This window comes from Dicentrarchus labrax, unplaced genomic scaffold, assembly GCF_905237075.1.
Source record: "Dicentrarchus labrax unplaced genomic scaffold, dlabrax2021, whole genome shotgun sequence".
NCBI classification, from domain to species: Eukaryota; Metazoa; Chordata; class Actinopteri; family Moronidae; genus Dicentrarchus; species Dicentrarchus labrax.
The window spans coordinates 16,018,170-16,038,442 of NW_026136715.1; the positions used below are offsets into that span (position 1 = coordinate 16,018,170).

General features: G+C 39.5%; 1 protein-coding gene across 3 annotated transcripts; it reads left to right on the forward strand.

The window, feature by feature from the left end:
- Window positions 1-1,057: 1,057 nt before the first annotated feature.
- On the forward strand, window positions 1,058-16,371 carry cacnb3b (calcium channel, voltage-dependent, beta 3b). 3 transcript variants are annotated; one of them, XR_007887710.1, is made up of 14 exons: window positions 1,058-1,922; window positions 5,365-5,484; window positions 5,704-5,826; window positions 5,944-6,065; window positions 6,316-6,338; window positions 7,177-7,196; window positions 7,405-7,485; window positions 10,941-10,999; window positions 11,226-11,326; window positions 11,496-11,647; window positions 12,296-12,414; window positions 12,516-12,686; window positions 12,778-12,825; window positions 12,941-16,371. XR_007887710.1 is itself a non-coding variant. In XM_051425605.1 (14 exons), the coding sequence occupies exons 1-13, from the start codon at window positions 1,878-1,880 to the stop codon at window positions 12,805-12,807; spliced, it is 1,143 nt and encodes a 380-aa protein (XP_051281565.1). In that variant the 5' UTR covers window positions 1,286-1,877; the 3' UTR covers window positions 12,808-12,825; window positions 12,941-16,371. The 3 variants fall into 3 exon arrangements, 2 of the variants coding, with proteins under 2 accessions (XP_051281565.1, XP_051281566.1); XM_051425605.1 differs by having other exon boundaries at window positions 1,286-1,922; window positions 12,296-12,391; XM_051425606.1 differs by lacking the exon at window positions 1,058-1,922 and adding an exon at window positions 5,047-5,213 and having other exon boundaries at window positions 12,296-12,391.
- The last annotated feature ends 3,902 nt before the right edge of the window (window positions 16,372-20,273 follow it).

Genomic DNA, 20,273 nt, shown 5'->3' on the forward strand with positions numbered 1-20,273 from the left:
TCTCATTGTCCATATAGGCACTTAGTTCACATTCAGATGGGCTATCTGGCATCAGTGAATATAGCTGAGACAGTCTCAAATCTGCTTTGCTCTTTCTTGAGGGAATTCATCAAAACTCAGTGAACTTTGACAATCCTCCGCTATCCTCTCCCCACTGCCAACCCCAGTCTGTGATGGGAGGAGTGGAAGGAGAGGAGAGCAGTGGAGAAGAGAGGAGAGCTATATTTAGACTGACTGAAAAGCAAAAATAACATAAAAGAAAAAAGATTCTGCTGTTAATCTCTGGTCATATTGTTCTAATGCACTGAGTGTCTTCACCCCTCCCCCCTTTTTCTTTTTTATCCCCGTTTTCTCCACAGTCTTCCACCTTTTCCCGCTTGTCTTCAACATTCTGTCTCCTTCTCTTCAATTCAATTTAAAGAGCTTTAACAGTTAACGCTGGCAAAGCAGACAAATGACACGATAAATATTTATACAAATCACACAGCAATTTAAATTCCATCAATCTAATTTGCTCTTGAGGTATGTTTTCCTCTTTGCTGCCCTCTTTCTGTTTCTAACTCTCTTCTTATTTCTTCCCCATCTTTGCATTCCTCTCCCACTGTTCGAAAGGCTGTTACTCAATGGATGAACACTAATGATGAAAATAGTCCCCCTATCTTCTCTCTCGCTGTCTCTCTGAGGGGGTTAGGTGCTCTAACTACAATAAAATATGTGTGCTTGTGCGTGTGTGTGTTTAAAGCTTGCCTGCCTTTAATTTTGAAAAGCCACGCAGAAATATAGCCCTGAGACATTTTTTGCTAAAAGCCCTGGTGGAGTGCACTTAATTCTTAAGCAGCCAAAGTTGAATGAGGATGAGGGAGCGAATGCTGCCAGCATAATGGTTGCAAAGTAGGGTCCTCAGTGCCTGGGGCAACCTCGAGAGCAGGCATGCAGTCCGGGCTTGCCAGGAACAACAAGGCTGTCTCCTGCAATAGTGACCTCTCTGCTGGCTTATTAAGACATCTGATGGACTCTAGATGGCTGCTTGCTGACTCACCGCTGCATTTCTGTTCTGTAGGCTCATGCATCACCTTCCTGTCAGGAGGATGGTGCAAGGCGGGCAGACAGGCAGGCGGGCATAGCCCTGCCCTCCTCTATTCCTCTCCCTCTTTTCATTTCTCCATTCATGTGTTTCCCCTCTCTCTGTCCTTCGCTAACTTTACACCCTTTGTTTTTCTTTTAGTCATTATTGCTGTTGAAGCAGTCACCTGTTAGGCAAAGGGAGCTACTAATTGCCAGTGGAATGACAATTACAGACTGGTTATTGTTATTATCATTTAGCATGGCTTACATAACTGCTCAGTCTTTGTTCTGTCTTACTGTAAGCTCTATCTGCGCTCAGTGAAAAATTATACTCTGCAGTGTGAGAGTTAACATCAGCCTGGTTGATTTTATATTACTTTCTCAGGATTTCTTAAAGCAGGAATTGACATGACAGGAATGCATGGAAAAAAACTTGATATGATGGTGATGCTGGAGAGGGATACATGAGATCTGTTTGCGTGGTGGGGCGACTCAGAGGAGAGGAGAGGAGAGGAGAGGAGAGACGGTGCATGAAACCAGAGGAAAGATCCTTTTCTTACATGAGGGCTGGCTCGGAGCTGAAGAAACCCACTGTACTGTACCAGTATGCGGGCGTGTACACACCAGTGCTGCAGTCAGGGCATCAATTTTGAATAGGAAATGGCTGTTGAGGCAGCGCAGCAACGTCAGCTGTGAAGCACTTAGGCTGAGCGCGCCACCCTCTCTCTCCCCCCTGTAACCACGGGCTGAGGGGAGGAGGGTTCTGCCTTTTTCTGTGCAATGGGGGAGAAGAGAGCGCTGGCAGCACAATCATGTCTGCCTCCGACTCGAGCGCTACAGGACTCATCTGTAACAAGGTACGCTGTTGATGCTCCCCATTTTGTTTAATCACTCTGCATGCAAACTCAGTCTCTTCGTCCATAAGTCCCCTGTCTGTCTGCTCTGAGACATCTTCTTCTTTCTGTTTTTCTCTTCTCCCCTCGCCTCTCACTCTTGTTTCAGCAGAAGTCTATTCTGGTTCACTCACTTTGCCAGCATCTCCCCACTTCTTCTCTCCTCTCTCCCTCCTTCTCCTCATCCCCTTTGGACATACTGTACTCTATACATGCAGTTTGTCTATCTACCTCAACTGAACTTGTAGGCCCATCTGTTGAATGTCATGGATTTTGAATCTGTCATTTTGTTTGTCTTTTTATGAAGCCATTCCTACCTTTAACTCTTGTAGTTGAGCCCATACTTGTCTGTTTGCTTAGTCAGTTTCATTGGGTGTAACAACCAGAAGCCACTGTGAAATTTCAAGAATTAAGAAGATTCCTATATAATGCACTTCAAATGGAAGTGATTGGTCCACAGTCAAGTGAGAATATTTCAAAGTTAAAGCTTTTTTAGTACAAAATTCCCTCTTTGTGTTACTATCTGTCCACCACAGCTCAGCAAGGAAAGACTGTCTGTTGAAACACAAAGATGACATTTATACCAGAATGAGAGGTACCGTAGAAGGAACCTACTTGATTTGATTAATTCAGACAACTATATCTTCATATTAACTTCAGATAAACTTTGGAATATATTTTTGTGCAGGACGAGAACTGTGGATCTTGTCCCACATGATTTACATTGGAAGCACATTTCAATGAACATATGGGCATGTGAGTATTGTTTTAAGGAAGATTTAAAACAAATGAACTGATCCTGTAATAGCTTTAAGAGCTTGCAATATACATGCCTATAATATGTTTGATGTTGCTGATGAGGGGGATCTTTTTTCCACATTAGTGTCAGTAAATGTTCTGTTGTCTTATCAATTGAAGAGGATTTTAAAATCTTCCAGTTTCCTTATTTGGTCAAGAAAACACCAAGGTGCATTTGTTCATTTAGCTTCTTCATTCATGCACGTAGAGAGAAATACAAAACAGGCAAGAGTCTGAAGTCTCTCTGACTGTGAATAGCTTTGAATAAGCACAGCACGGAGGGATGTATCAGAGTTACCAATGGGTGACGTTTGTCAAATCTACATTGTAACTGGCTTATCACACAGTGGAAAGGCACTAAGAACATTCACTAAGAGAGAATGAAAGAATATAAGCAGAATCTCTTTACATGAGATTATTTCTCGATTTCTCTTCTTTCATCATTACACCTTTGCAGCGTAAAAAAAGAAACACTGATCTGCAACTTATTCGTCACTCTTTGTATTGAAACCTGAAGACAGTTAATCTTCTAAATAATGTCTTTAAACATCTGGAATGTGATGTCAGTGGTGGGGCAACAGGGTGCAATACACTGGTAACCAAATATTTACGTGATTATGTGAACTGACTTTATTGTAATCATCTCACAATACAGTACAATATTTGTCTATTGTCCTACACTGATGTCAGCATGGAGGCTACTTTGAGAATATAATGTGTGCATGTTATCCTGACATCTGATTCTCTTCATTTGCCATTCACAGTTCTGCACCATTCAAAAGCTTAAAAACCACTCAGTATTTCAGAGTATTTTGTATTATTAAAGCTCATTGGGAATCCATTCAGCATTAAGATAAATCATTATTAACACTGATTAATTAAATGTTGTGACGCTTTAGCAAAGGACTTTGGGACCTGGACAGTGATAACAAGAAAGAGACCGGCAGTCCTGTGCTTTAACTATAAGGGAACGTTTTTCCCCTTATATGAGTTTTTTATTTAAAAAGGGAATTTGTGTTTGTAGTCCTTCATCCAATCTAACCAAATATAAAATTGCAATCTGCTATAGGTGAAGACAATGTATAGATATTTGGTGCTAAAGAGACTCGGTCTGTTCTTCAGAATATCATTCCTCTTCAGTCATCTGCAGAACTCTTTAATTAGGTTTTGTTTCTTTTGCTGGTAGACTATTCAGGCTCTGGCAGGCTTTGATATTCAAATGATAGCCACAAACTCTGTGCTGGATTGAGCTAAAGCATTTCTAGGGAGGGAAGTGGAAAAGGCAAAGGCGGGATGGAGGGAAGAGAAGAGGGAGGGGAAAAAACAAAGCGGGGGAAAAAAGGTAAGAGAAGGATGATGTTGTTATTGAGCTATATTTGGCTTTCTTATGTGGGTGCTCCTGTCTGGTATGAGAGGAGTCTTCCAGTCTTGCTCCCATCTGGGACTGCAGCCACTGGGGGAAGAGCAGGATGATGGAGTCAGAGGACAAATGTAGTGAGGCTTTGTGAGAGTTTTATCAGTCTGGAAGTTTACATATGGTTTAAGTTTAAAGAGGGTGTCAGGTTCTGTATGTGTAATGTTCTTGTTATTTGGTTATTGACATTTAAATCCATTCTAAGGAGTAAGAGCTGTGCTGTGAGACAAATAAATTTGAATAACATGTTTTTTTAATCTGAATTTGTCGGTGCAACTGACTGTTGTAATTTGTACCTGGCAGTTTGATTATGTCTGCAATCGATTAGTTTTCATAAATACCAGGTTGTTACCACAAGCTTTATTTAATTTAATTATAAATTATACCATCTGGTACACTATAAATGTCAACTATCAAATGTAATGTTGGATTTGAACATGTGTTAAATTTCAAATAAACACAAAATGATATCAAGCAAAAAACAGAAATCCAGAAAATCTTGTGTAATTTCAAGTGGTGCATATAAAAGAGAAAGCACTATGGTATAAATGTATTCTTTGAGCATGGGCATGTCGAGGTCTTCATCAGGATGATATAAAGCATTTTGATTCACTGATATACAAACAAACTCAAAACATTATAATACAAATTGATTTGTCTAGTGATACTACACCACATCCCTTTGTTGATACTGACCCATCTGGAGTCTAGAAAATGGATCGAACAATGGATTTTATAGCATTATCCCGTATTATCAGTACTCTGTCAGAGTTGTGTCTTAGTGGTTTTTTTCCTGGTTGAAGTCTCTGGGCTTTTGCCAACATCTGGTGTGCCTGGCTGAGTGGATAAATAGACAACAAGTACTGTGCTGGTAGTTGGTGTTGTTGCAGTACTCACGCACATGTTCCCCGGAGACAGCTGCTTTGGAAAGCTGCAGGAACGTATTGGTCCTTGCAGGCTGTACCACATGGTTTCAGGAAAGGACAGGCAGGTTCAGAGACAGGTTAAACGAGGAGAAAGACATGGGAGACACGGAGGGAGATGTAGGTGATCTGTTTGGTGATGCATGAAAGCTATTTGCTTAAAGTCAGCAGCAACTATATCCTGAGAAATTCTGAACAAGTAGCAACAACTGCTACTAGGTGCTGGGTAAGGTATTGTGATGGATTTACCTGGTCTCCTCCTTTCTTCCAGGGTTCAGCCGATTCCTACACTAGTCGACCCTCGGATTCCGACCTGTCCCTGGGGGAGGACCAGGAGGCGTCTCGGCGTGAAGCCGAGCGCCAGGTTCAACTGCAGCTAGAGAGAGCCAAGGTGAGAACCTGAGGGTCAAAGGTCGATTATCTTTAAATTCACCTTCAGTTACTAAGGGGAGTCATTTTAATACTCAGGTTGCTTTTCAATTTACCCATCTTATAGATTAATGAAGGTCTATTGAACCAAATGAAATCGTCAGACTAAAAGTATAAAGGCAGTGATGCTATATTGCTTTATATCTGATATATACTGTGTACTCTCTCTGCGTTTCAACAGTCGAAACCAGTAGCATTTGCAGTAAAAACCAATGTGAGTTACTGTGGGGCCCTTGATGAAGATTGCCCAGTCCAAGGTGCCGCTATTAACTTTGAAACCAAAGACTTTCTGCACATAAAAGAGGTGAGAGGCCTTCAGCATAAATACATCACTTGCAAATATAGACCTATTCTGATCCATGTCAACACATTTTGTAGCATAACTTCTGAGGCATAAAGGGTGTTTTACACTGTCACTCAGAAATACAACAATGATTGGTGGATCGGTCGGCTGGTGAAGGAAGGGGCAGACATCACTTTCATCCCGAGTCCAGTTAAACTGGAGGCCATGAGGATAAAACAAGAGCAGAAAGCAGCAGCAAGGTCAGAGGTCACACAGCTCTGAGAGACGTTTGTGTCTCTGTTATCACTCCTCTGTTTGTCTCTGTATCTCTGTCTGTATCTCTCTGTTGCTCTAATTCCACCAGCTTCCTGTCTAGCACAGTCTTTGAAAACGTTCCGTTTTTTTAGAACTAGTTCTTGCTTACGTGTTGCTCTGTTTTGGAGGTCCTTTCTAAATTGCCTCCTGAGGGAATGCACGCATAATGAAGCTTTGCATTATGTTTCTCCACAGGAAAGGAGGGAACGCTTCTGCAGGTAAGTGGGTCTGTAGCAGTCTTACTGTGTCTGTCTGCTCTGCCTCTACTGGGGCTACATGCTCTCACAGGGTCAGATTTGCATACAGGGCTATTGCTGGGGTAAAATGTTCCCTTAAGAGGGAAGAACATTGTTTGCTTTTTATATCAAACTAAGTTTAAAGATCCCCTCCAGTATTATATACAAATAGTCTGTTTGGAACAATAATGTGTATCTGATGTGGGGGGGGTTTTTCCAAAAAGAAATTATATTAAAATACTTAATTTTACCTCATTGAACATTCCAGATATGAAAATTCTGTTCAATTCTAGTTTTCCTGTTGGACACAAGATGTCTCCTGCTTCACTGTAAATTCAATGTATGTGCACTGGTGACTTCAAGCTTCTATATTGCACTTGAAGCAATGTCACACACGAGTCTCAAATTGGACCAAGACTGACTTCCAAATTATTTGTGATGTTACAACTCATGCTTGTGAGCCCTGCACTTTAAAACCTGATTTTCAGGGAACACAGAGAAACTTTCCACTTTCAGCAGATGAATGTGAAAACATCCTTCTCGCGTCAACCTCTACACATACGTCATTCTGCACAGTGAACTGTAGAAACAAGAGGACAAACATGATTTTGAGCACAGAGGAACCTAAATGATGTGTGTTAGATGACCGCTGTATGGCCACAATGTCAATGTACTTTTCTACAGTCCAGCATGTCATGCAGGTTTTCTTTGTTAATACACTCCTGCCAAGTCTTAAAACTTAAACATTTTCTACTGAAGTAATTACTTTATATTAGCTTTTATCCTTCTTGCTTAATGTTCATTCTGTTTATTCTGAAAGCCAAACAGAAGCAGAAACAGGTATGTTTGCCATTGTGCCTTTTCCCGTGTATCACTTTAAAGCCTCAATTATACTGCCACACTTAATGCATTTCATTGCATTTTTATAACTCTGCTAGTTATCATTCTTTTGAGTGTGTTAGCAAAGTGTGTCATTACAGTAAATTCACTTCAACTTGTTGTGTATTTTTCCACCTCCAAACCCATTCTGTGCCTTTGGCCTGTGCAGACCGAACATGTTCCTCCGTATGATGTGGTCCCTTCTATGCGGCCAGTGGTGCTGGTGGGCCCCTCACTGAAAGGCTACGAGGTGAGACAACCATTTATACTGCTTTTCAGTTAGTATAGTTTGGTTCTGCTTATTCAAGTCGTGCCTTGTGTTTGGAGTAATTACCTGGATGTGGTCAGATATGGAGCATGTGCTGAAATTATTTAACCAGTTGATCAATTAGTCCAGTGGTTCCCAACCTTTACTGGCGACCCCAGAGTGACATATTTTATGGAGTTTATGTAAAACGAGTGATTTGGATTAATTTCCTGTGAACAATATTTATACAATTCTGTCTGTTATATGTATTTTTTGAATTTTAAACAATCATACATACTTCATAGACCTGAATGTTCTATTAGCTCTTTGGTTGTTGGGCTGATTATCAGAGAGAGAAGGCTCTGTGAATATATTTTGTGTTCAGGTCTTCAAAGTTTAGGTGTTATAACAATAATAATAATAATAATAATAATAATAATAATAATTTAAAATAACAATTTCATTTAGTTTTCTTTGCAGAAATGAATGAAATGCTGAGATGTAGGCCAACTGTGTATATTTTTTAAAGTTTCCTTACACCCCTTAAAATCAAGAGGTTTGGAACCACTGAATTAGTCAATGAAAAGAACATTTTGTTTGTTGTAAACATCTGATACAGTCATAATATAAGTTATAAGTTAGATGTTTTTAAATCCTACACGTAAAAAATAATACACTTAAAGTATGATTACCAAATATCTGGTACTTATACCTTCTGAGATATGAGTATTTTCTTACAGGTGAACCACCTCATACCACTAAACATTTTCTATTTTTAGCAGTGGTGGACTGGTGGCTGTTTGAGGGGCAGAGGAGGAAAAAATAAAAAGGGTACGAGAGCGCAGAAAGTTCTTATGCATTTATTGTGAAATAGCTTAGTCAGGGTTAGGATGAGTACCCTACTTTACCATATTTTGTCCACAAGGACACCCTAGAGGGAACTTTATCATGTTTTATAGGGGCATCCAAGGTGGTATTTGCCTGCATGCTAGCATTTTAGCATGACTGTAGGGATGGCAGTGCCAATCTGTCTGCAACATTGGTCCAGACTGAATATCTATTGAATGGATTGCCATGAAATTTTATACACACATTCATGGTGCCAAGAAGATAAAACTTTGGTGACCCCCTGACATTTTCTCTAATGTCACTGAATCTACATGATGGATTGGCACATTTTGTACAGATGTATCCTGCTGGATTTAGTGATCCTAACTTTTCCTTTAGTGCCACTATGAAGTTGACATTTATGCTTTTGAGTGGAATGTCTTGACCACTATTGTTATAAAAACTGGTCCTCATGATATGTAATAATTTTGGTGATCCTAAAAAAAGACTTTTCATCTAGCACCATCATCAGGTCAAAATTTCATTTTGTAATACCTTAAAAACTAAAGACATCCCCATCAGCCTCAACTGTTCTTTTTGTTTAGAGCTAAAATATAAAATGTTTGCATGATAAAACCCTAATCTAATATGGTGAACATTATACCTAGACAAAAAAGTCTCTTTATGCAGTATTAATTAGTATTTATATGAGTATTATTTTACACAAAGATTTGATTCATCAAAAACCTCAGTCTATGGTCTTTTCTTTTCTGGACTGCCATTGTTTGCTACAGTTTAATCTGGACTGTATTTTCTGGTCCTGCATGGATTTGCCTGGTTTGATTTAAAGGGAATCACTCTCGCCTCCATTATCCCATTAACACTGATACTAAACACCACAGTCACATCCTGATGAAATTATAGCCACACAACAGGAATCTTAGATCCATTTTGAGTAATACAGAACTGCATGTGTGTCCCTTTTATTTTAGCTACTGTATGTGATATTCCCTCATACAAAACTGTCTTTAACACACATATGGAATGACATGTATGAAAACACATTGCAGTTAAAGTCGATTAATCGTAGAATATGTCGATTCTGAATGAAGCTGCTGAATTGTGAGGCGTGTAATTGAACAGAATGTCTCTGTGCTTCAACATTTTCTTTCTGCCTCGCTCTCTCTTCTGTGATGCGCAGGCTGTGTGCCAAGCCGTTTGTTTTGTGTGTGTGTGAAATATTCATGCATCGCTCTGGTGATGTGCTTTGGGGATGCTCCAGTGGTGAACGCCAGCCTGTCTCCTTCTCTCTTCCCCTCTCATTCTCTTTCTCCCTGCTTTGTCTCACTTCTACATATTATATTCGGTTGCTCACCATCGTTCTGTGACGTTGCCTTCCCTCTTTCCCTCCCACTGTTTCTCTATCTCTCTGTTACACTGTGGAGGAGCAACACCACTGTGCGCTCCATCCCCTGTCCCAAAGGCCATCCATTTTTCAGGACTGTTTGAAAATAGACTGCTTCACTTCACCCACAGTGCACATGGAAACATACGCAAAGCAAACACATGTCATCCTTAAAGATCCCCACAACACATGTTTGAAGACATAAACTCTGCTTGGGATGATAATTGAATTTATTATGGTTTTTACACCGAAAAGTTCATATTACCTGATTAATCTACACCTACTCCTTCTCCTTCAAAATCCAGAATCCATGAATTTGCAAATATGGTTCATTTCAATAGTTTACTGTAACTACCGGACACAAGAAACAATCAAGTTTCCACATCACAATTGTATGCATTTATATATTAGACCATGACTGGCTCCAGACTAGTTGTGACAAAAACATTACGTCATTCTGCACAGTCAAGCTCAAATATCCAAGTGAGGTAACAATAATTAAAAATTTTGAGTGGGAGGGACTTTAATGGTGCTCATTTCTATCTGTGCTGACTGCCTTTTCTGGTTATAACACTATCTTCTTTCTTGAGGAATGTCCTGTTGAAAATGAAGGGTTATTATACTTGTGTATTACTATGTATTTTCGGTTCTACTATATTGTGTTAAATGTGAATGTGCCAAATTGACTGTGTATGTTCTCTTTTGACTGTGTGTTGATTATTATATGCTGCCATTTTGGCCAGTTCAGTCAAAGAGATAATAACTCACAATGGTTCGTTCTGTCTAACACTCAACAGTCAACACTGTACTTTAAGTCCCCCTATTCAGTATTCATAAGCATTAATTATTAATGTATTTGTCAAAGACTATAACTCCTCCCATGGGCACCCATAAATGGAGGCTGGTTGATGAACAGATGAATGACAATATAGTAAAACACAGGTGTAGAAATATAAAATATTTCTGCATTGGACAAGATATAATTGTTGATAAATACATTAAAAAACCCTTAAAAGTGTCCTAACCAAAAAACAATTCATGAATCTTTTCCAGTGTTTATAAATGCTAAACAGGGGTGTTAAACTGAAGTGTTACCTTAATAAAAAGTGAGTAAAAAATATAAGTACTGTAGGTGTGTGTGTGTGTGTGTGCAAAGGTGTATATTTCTTGATACTAGTCTCTCCTAACTTCTCTCCACTCTTCCTTCCTCCTATCTGTCGCCTAGGTAACAGACATGATGCAGAAAGCCTTGTTTGACTTCCTAAAGCACAGATTTGACGGCAGGTGGGTATACGGCTGCCTGTGTTGCTCTCTACAGCTGCAGCTCACTGTACAGTAGCACTGTGACCGAGCTCCAGAGCTGTTTGTGGGATTCTGCCTATCACGTTTCATGGTCGATAGGACACATGATGATGATGATTTATTTTTAGCTGCAAGAGAGTACAAGTTCATCTCATCCTATGAAATGGAACAGTTGTGGATGTGATGTGATAAGACGCTTCTTCTGTAGGATCTCTATTACACGGGTGACTGCTGATCTGTCACTGGCGAAGCGCTCGGTGCTGAACAAGAAGGCCATAATGGAGAGATCCAACACACGCTCCAGTCTGGGTGAGTGGCTGAGAAAGCTGTCTTTGATGTTTGTTTATTTTTTTTGCTAAATAAAGATTAATACCTGCTAAGAATAGATGCCTCTTGTTCCTTTAATGTCATGTCTGTACTAAGTGATGTTGCTCTGTTAAATGTGTCAGCTCCCTGTCTTTCTTTGGTTTGTTGACAGCTGAGGTCCAGAGTGAGATAGAGAGGATCTTTGAGCTGGCCAAGTCTCTTCAGCTGGTTGTCCTGGATGCAGACACCATCAACCACCCAGCACAGCTCCTCAAAACTTCTCTGGCTCCCATCATCGTCTACGTCAAAGTGTCCTCGCCTAAAGTAGAGCACAACCCACATAAACCTCACAATTCATTCAAGACTGGCGTTTTAGCCTCTTTATTTATTGATTGTTATTAAAATTAGAGTGAAAGTGATAGTGGAATAATTTATGACTTGTTTGACAGAGAATTATTCACCAACTATTTTGTGAATGGATCAAGTAAGAATTTGAGGATTTGTTGCTTTTCTCTGTTGAATATCACTGTAAACTAATATCTTTGAGTTTTGGACTCTTGGTCAGACAAGACAAGACATTTGAAGATGTCATCTTGGAGTCTCAGGACTGCTAATTTTTCTATTTTTTTGACAATTTATAGATTTAATGATGAATTGACAAGAAAAGTAATTAGTTAGTTGCAGTCCTAATTACAATGATTCACAGAATATGTTGCTTGAACAAATGAAAACTCATAATAATTTAGTTTTGCACTCACATACTAAAATGGGCTTCTCTACATAAAAGGAGGTTGAAAGAATAAAATCAGATTTCAAATGATATGGTACAAAGCGCTTGCTTTATGTGACTAGATAAAAGACGAAAACAATGAGGAAAATGATTAAATGGGAACTAGGCATTTGACAACCTTCATTTGTGGGTTTTTGTTTTTTAACTGTTTACTCTCTTTGTCTCCCCTTGTCATCTCACAGGTTCTTCAGAGGCTGATCAAATCTCGAGGGAAGTCGCAAAGCAAACACCTCAACGTCCAGATGATGGCAGGAGACAAGCTAGCTCAGTGTCCACCTGTATGTCTGCCTGAAACTCAGAAGTATAATGCTCAGGGAAGGGTTTGAGTTGAAAATCATGCAGTGATCTTTGGTGTGTAGCTTTTCTTTCTCATCTCTCATTTTCCTACCTTTGGCTCATTAGGAGATGTTTGATGTCATCCTGGATGAAAATCAGCTGGAAGACGCGTGTGAACACCTTGCGGAGTACCTGGAAATTTACTGGCGTGCTACGCATCTCCCCTGTTCTGCCCCTGTTAACCCCTTATTGGACCAAAGCGTGATCACCCCACCCTCAGCTAACTCCAGCCAACAAGTAAGATAAACACACAACAGATGTTTGAGTTATTAACAGTTTGGTTGCATTATTAATTACAACCTTTCCACCTCCTGTGTCCATTCACTAGTTTTCTGAGACTCAAGAGTTGATAGAATGATTACTACCGCAGACATAGGTGAGAAGAAATCTCTCTTTCTTACTTCATCATATTTAGTGTTTGCTTATTTTGCTATTGATTTCTTGTACTGGTGCTTTTTTCTCTCTTAAATGTGCCCCCTGCTTTCCTGCAGGTGCAGCCTGTGCTGTCAGCTGGGGTCAGACTGGAGGTCATAGAGCACAGGGACCAGGGCGCCACCAGGGGGCAGCAGCAGCCCTCATCTCTCCAAAGCCAGCCACCACCTTCTCTGGCCACACCTGGGGCGAAGAAGAGAACAAAGAGCAGAAGCCCTATGAGAGAAAGAGCAGGAGGCTGGTGAGCTGGAGGAAGAGGAGAAGCAAAAACAGGGAGAGGAGCAGGAAGAAGAGGAAGATCTGACCAGAGGAGCGTCCACCTCACTGCTGCCCCCTCGGCAAGAGCTCCCTGCTCCCACCGCCACGCGACAACTCAGGGCCGCTTTCTACAGCTGCACACCTACTGGTAACAAAAACCAGTAAAGCAGTGCAGTCACTGCACACCACCCTCCCTCCCTCCCACCCTGACCTTGTTCCCGACTCCCTGCTTTCACACTGGAGGTCACATCCCCCACCTGGTGAAGCTGAACTAGCCCATGTGTGATCAGATACCCAGAAGTGGCTGTCCCAGACACAGATAGGCTAATTCAGCTCTCATTATAGACAAACTGCACACCTGTGAGGTCAGAGTATGTTAGCATACAGTACTGTAGCATAGCAACGCAATCAGTATAACACAAAATATGAACATGAATAGCTTCCCATTGTAGGGTTCCCAGGGTTTTCTTCTGATAAACCTGGCTTCCCCCTCTGGCCAAAGAGTGCAGAGAGTGACAGTAAACAAGTTCTGTATGTCTTCCATCTCCACAGCTCTCGATGAGCTGTCATTCCAGTTTAGCCAAATGTTTCCTCAAAGGCACAGTTGTTCCTTTATCACTTGCTTTCTCTCCTTGTTTATCTAGTAGCCTTTTTTAAATTATCCTTTCCCATTTATTTTTTTACACAAACTATCTATACTATTATGTATAATTCATATATTGGCCCTCAGTATAGCTGATCACATACCTGTACGCAACAGTGATGCAAAACAAGCATGACAAGCACAGGCTTGCACAGTCTATATGCATCTTTTGTCACAGCTGTGAATGTATAAATGCTGGTCGGTTAGCTTAGGAAGGATTATTTACAACAACTGTGGTTTGTTTGCAGATGGTCGGTGGCCAATCCCAAAACTAAAATGAAAATGCAATTGAATATTAACCAAAAACTGTGGTTGTTGATCTCACTTATAGTTCTCTGAGAGAAAAAGGCTCTTCCAACAAATGACAGACAAATGCAATACAAATCACTAACTCACATTTGAAATTTTCTTCAAATGTGAATCTAAATAATGACATTTAATAATTTCAACTAATGATACTGGATGTCTGATGTCACAGTAGTATGCATTTTTTTATCCCAAAGAAATTTTAATTCTTCTTTCTGACACAATTTGATCCACCCAGAAACATGTAGCATAACCAGATATCAGACATTTAACAAGTGTAGGTTACAGATGCATTGTTCCCGTCTCAGGCTGATAACTGAAGCTTGGACTGGAACAATGACTCTGTCCTTTTACTCTTATAACCAGATGTTGTACATTATGATGAATAAATGATCATTTATATTGGCTGTTTCTTTGTGCAAAAGAAAAAAACAAAAGGGTAAATTGGTGAGAGACAAACACAAGATGAGTTGATCTATACATAAAAAACACCTTGTTGATTACATGTTCTGTATGATTTCCAAAGAGAATAGTTGTATAGATTATATACACAATTAACTGTTTACTGAGCATGTGTGCTGAATGTAATTCCTGGTGATATTAGCACTAAACTCTCCACAAACTACACAAACAGGATCATATCTGCATTTTATTTTACCATATTGGTGGTATCATTTAAATGTCACACTTCACTGCTCCTCAGTGGCATAATGGTAACTGAAGTAGTGGGTGGCCTATATCTTTTGATGATTGGTTGAGTTTAGACATCAGTGGAGTCTCAGAATTGAGGTTGCTCAGTGAATAAGAAGTAGCAATGCTGCATATGTTTGCACCCACCCTCCACTACATCACTGTGCTACAACACTGATCAGCCCTGATCTCCCAAATCAACAGATTGCAAAGGGTTACTTCCTAGTAAACCCACTCATTTTTCTTCATTATCTTTTAGCATAAACAGCTAAATAAGCACGTGTACTGCATGCTTATAAGTACATGGAGGGTGACCTCTGGTGGCATATTTATGTCACTCTCATACCCACCACAGCTTATTTCTCTGCCCATTGCAAACAAACTGGAAGATATACATTACATATATATATATAGAACTTCCAGTCATAAGACTAGTTAAATGTCTTTGATGCAAATACCAAAAGCTTCATCCAAACTTTGCATAGCCACCAGTAGTCTCTTTTGTTGAATTAATCATCTATTGCCTCCATTACATGTCTTACAGTATTCACAAAAATGAATGCATCTCAGTAAGCACTGCAATTCTTACATCAATGCATCTGCTTTTACCATATACAACTATAGAATTCAGCTTACATATCACACATGTAAATAACCTAATGTATGTGCATGACATATTGTATTGCTGTTTCATCAGAAGGGCTTTTTGGGACCATCCTCACATGAGCCATTCACTCTTCAGAATAAATCAACATGACCTACATAACCAGTCACCCGTATACATCAAGGCTTAATTGTACATACTGTATATTCGATATGCAGATACTATAATTATTACTATTATTACTATTATCAAATTGCACAGAACCAACAAATGCTGACAGAAAGTAGAGTACACAGTACACAATTCTATATTAAACGCCTCAGAAAGCATGTGTTTATATGTATTTTCCTCTCTTTTTAGAATGATGCACTGCAGTTATTTAGGACCACCGTCTATCACTAAAGTTTGCTGTCACTGACTCCCACATTAATTTCTGAAGGACCAGGTTTGAGATACATGACTTCTACTTGATGAAACACAGAGAGCACAGTAGCTTCTTTCGATAAAAAAACAAAACAAAATATACATATATTTATCAGCTCCTTCTATTTGCTTAATTTTATTGCAGGAAATTTCTACAAAAAGTTAATTATTCTTTGGACCTACAAAGCACAATTTTTTACTATTATCATTTCCTATTGCGTTTCACTTGCCTAAATTCTGTATGCAATACAAAGTCTAGCATTGACGAGACACTAGCTGAGACTATCAAGATATCTCCTCAGTTATGATGGGGTATAATTGCACTACTATCATTTATATGTCTGCTTTACGATGCAATAAATGCACTAAACGTTCTGCTGTACCCACCTCCAATACTGAATAAGTTGTCTGGTCTAATGATGATGTCAACATTTCACGTGGTTTCTGACAAGTCGATAAGATAAATGATATCCAACAGTGTCTGATGAGGATGTGTACAGGGTGCATCTTTTGTCTATAGCACATTTGAAAGAGGGGGTGAATAAAACACAACAACATTTAAGTAACATTTCTTTGTGTGGTGTTTTTATTTCTCTGCTGTGATTCCTAATATCACCAACAGAGGGCGGAAATGGCATATCTGTATCTTCAGGTTGTAAGGAGAAATATTATACAGTGATGGTTATGTATCTCTTTATAACAGCTATTTAAAGGGCCAGTTCACCCTACTTACAAAAGAGAAAATATATTTTCTCACTTACCTCTGGTAGAATGCAGTTAGTTTAGGTTTTATCTGGTTCTTTCTCTCAGATTTCTGCCACATCAGAGAACAGTTTTCACTGGAACTACTTTCTAACAAAAAAAACCTGCACAATGATTCAGGATTGTGGAGTTTTCGGAGTACCAGGGACACCATTTCTAGAAATACATATTGTTGAATATTTGGTAATTATTTTTGTTTCAAGCTGTATTTGTACCAGATGTTTAACCCTTTAAGTGTGTGCTGGAAACTTGGTTTATACACTATCTTGTGTGTACTTTTGGTCTGGTGCTGTATAGTTTGGTTTTAGTGTCAACTGCTAAATCTCAAAACATTTAAGACAGTAGTGTTTCCATCTTGTGGCTGCAGTTTAAAGAGTCATGTCCTGTTTCAACATGACAGTTGCAAAAAGCCAGGTGACCTTTAAAAGCGAATGAGCCGCATCATCGAGGGATCCTCAGTGTTGACTGGTCTTGATTATTTGACTGGTACATGCTGTATTCTCCTTGGACGGACATACAGCCCAATGCCACAGTCTGAAGTGTGTCAGTGCTGTGTGGTGTCTGTAAAGCTTAGTTTAGTGTGTTAACTGAAATTTAATTTAATTTAAATGAAATAACCCACATAACAGGGTCAAAGTTTAATTTTTGTGGAGGGAACGATGGTCTCCTGCTTCTGTGATATGGTTTTCAAAGTTCAAACTGTGTGAAATCTGCTGTGTTATATTGGTTTTTCACTTGTATTTTATTTGTTAAAATGCAAACTGTGTAAATGCTATCTAATTATTCAATGTAGAAAAATGATTGAAATTGACTTTTACATTTGATGTAGAAGTCTTATTTATGTTCACTTTAATAAAGTTGGTTGAACTCTTTTTATCTAATTTTCGACTTGGGTCTACTTAATTTTTAGTCTTACATCTACTGTATATTATTAAGTTCATTAAACTCACAAAGAGTGGATGGAAAATGTTGCCTCAATGTTTTTAAATTGTAACAAAGCTGCACAGAGTCCTGACCTTTTCCCCATCCAGCACCTTTTGGATGAACTATAATGTCCACTCTGTGCCAGACAGGGCACTCACTCTCTTGTGGTTGAATGGGAGCAAATCCCTGCAACAGGTTATAAAATCTTATAGCATATCAAAGCCCATGGGTTTGTAATGTGATATTTAACAGTAATGTGGGTGTAGTTTTTGGAGTGTCCACATACTTTTGGTCACAGCAAAGCTAAGCTGGCATTTTGTATTGGCTCTGCACATCAGTATCTTGGACAACACATCTCTTCACTCAAATTGCACAAAGAGAAGTCATATGATCATCATTTGCCATCTCTCCCATGCTTGTAATGCCAAATTGCATCAATTGGTAGTCTGATATCACTTTGGAAAATCTAACACGTCCTCCCAGGCATAAGCTCATAAGAAGTGTAAATTGCTGCTTCACATGTATGTCTAGATTATCAGGTGTGAAAGTCATGCTAGAAATCCTGGGTTACAACACCATCTGCTGATGAGTTTGTGGCAGGAAAATAAGGAAGTATCCCAGTTCACGTTTCTAACCGTCTGAGAATCTTGTGAGAAAGATAGTGACTCAGCTTTTGTCTGTTTTCCTGAGGCCGTGTGCAGACTGCTGTCATTGTGTTGATGATAATTACCAACACTGTCACCAAATATATCGAGGTGTGATGGTTTGAGGTGTCAATGCTTTATCCTGCCAGTAGTCAGCCTCCCCCACCGTTTCCTCCTCAGCCTCGTCCTTCTCATCGTCTAGTATCAGCCATATTGGAAGGTGTTATTCTATGCCTGATGATTATTCACAGCCACCTGTCTCTCTCTGTCCCATCAGAGGAGCTCTGTGGTGGTTACACAGGCATTCATGTACGCGATGCAGTTCGTTTAGAAGGGTTAGAGAGAATTCATAATCTGCAACTTTTCTTCTGAACTGTTTCTGTTTTCTTGTATGCATCATCATTATATGGCTTATAGTTTTATTCTCTAACAATCAGCACAAAAATCTGGGCCCTGTACATGTAATGTGAATCTTCTCTCACGCTTGTACGAGGAATAACCAATGAAGCGTTTATAATACCAATAATATAAAAATGAATGCATTAACAATAGCTGCAAAAGTGAATTAGTTTCCAACAAGCCCAGTTTGTTGCTATATAGAAATTGCATATTAAAACTTTACATAAAATGAACTGAAATTGAAGGTGATGCGGCTTCATTTATCAGCATGCTAACTATTACAATGTTTACTAGGTTGCCACGTTACATACCAATACACACCATACAAGTGCACTTGGTCAAATGTCATTGTTGATGTAAATGAAATGCAGCAGCGATAAAATCCATTTTCTCCCCAGCATGCAGACACAACCCCCACAATCAGAGCTGTATATGATGACAACAAGACATATTGGGCTGTAAAACACAGACAGATTCCAGCATGGGGGATGAATAATATGGGCTGTTTGTGAACAAAGGCAAATTGCTTTGACCCACTGGGGCATAAACTGCAAGAGCTTTGATTGGCAACAGTAAGTAAATTAGCCAGTATGCTGCCAGACACAGGGGAAGGCAGCTAATTGACTTTTATCTTTTAATTCTCCTTTTCCTAACAATGAGGTGCTGTTTCCATACAGTAATAACCTTCAGGGTGTGAAAGTCAGTGCTTGTGTGTCTCCAGGGGTTTGACCAGCACAAGTGAGAGGAAAGACCTCTGACTTAACCCTGTGGCCAGCCGATAGTTGGTCACCTATCAGGGGGCCTCACAACACCCCCACTGCATGTCAACAAAGTGCTCTTTGATCAGCAAACATTCCCTGAAACATCTTATCTGTCCGTTCTGGGAGCCTGTAACCTGTAAGAAATGTTGGATTTTAGAAGAAACTGACCACATATACAAGTCAAACATCACTGTTAAATATACAATCACAGAAAAAAGAGCTTATGTGCTAATTTGCTTCATTCCAGAGCCAATATTATATTATATCTATATTTATATTTATTTATTTATACTTTTATTCACTACCAATCAGCACAAAAATCTGGGCCCTGTACATGTAGTGTGCATCTTATGTGGAATGTTACGTTCCACATAAAATGCACACTGAATGAATGAATGAATGGCCAGTTGTGGAAGATGGAGTTTACAGTTTTAAACAAAAGAGAAAAATATTTAGATAAAACTGACTTGACTCCACTGAGCAGATTCAAGTTAACTAATTAGTCCACTGTGGATTGGTCTATCAGTCCCATTGTCCTCAGCCAGTGGTATGCTATTGATCCAGCCAGTCGAGTCAATGCAATCAATCAATTTGCAGCAGGCCAAGTGACAGAACACACAGGTGACAAAACAGAAGACTGCAATAACAGACTGCTGTGTTTCATGAGAAACTGTTTTACAGTGAAAGATGGAGAAGAAGCTGAAATTACTTGTTCACAATGCATTTGCTTAGTTTGCAGGGAAACATGAATGAGTATCAAACTATTAAACTCCTTATAATGTAATCCCGCACAGTATTCTGAACAAAATCTCCAAAGAAATCCCTGCTTATAACGCAGCTGTTCAATCCTTGACAAAATAACAAGTTTTTTGCTCTCTGAGAACATCACCGAGTGCAGCAAGAGGATGTTAGAAAGCCTGTGGAATGGTGAGCTCCTATTGGCTGCTGCTCGCCTGTATAAAGAGCCGCAGTGGCAGA

Bases quoted from the DNA above. Each gene is read 5' to 3' on its own strand.
- cacnb3b (XM_051425605.1), top strand. From the start codon at position 1,878: ATGTCTGCCTCCGACTCGAGCGCTACAGGACTCATCTGTAACAAG. The intron at 5,827-5,943 runs GTGAGAGGCCTT...ACTGTCACTCAG, and splicing joins ACTTTCTGCACATAAAAGAG to AAATACAACAATGATTGGTG. The intron at 12,687-12,777 runs GTAAGATAAACA...TCCATTCACTAG, and splicing joins CAGCTAACTCCAGCCAACAA to TTTTCTGAGACTCAAGAGTT.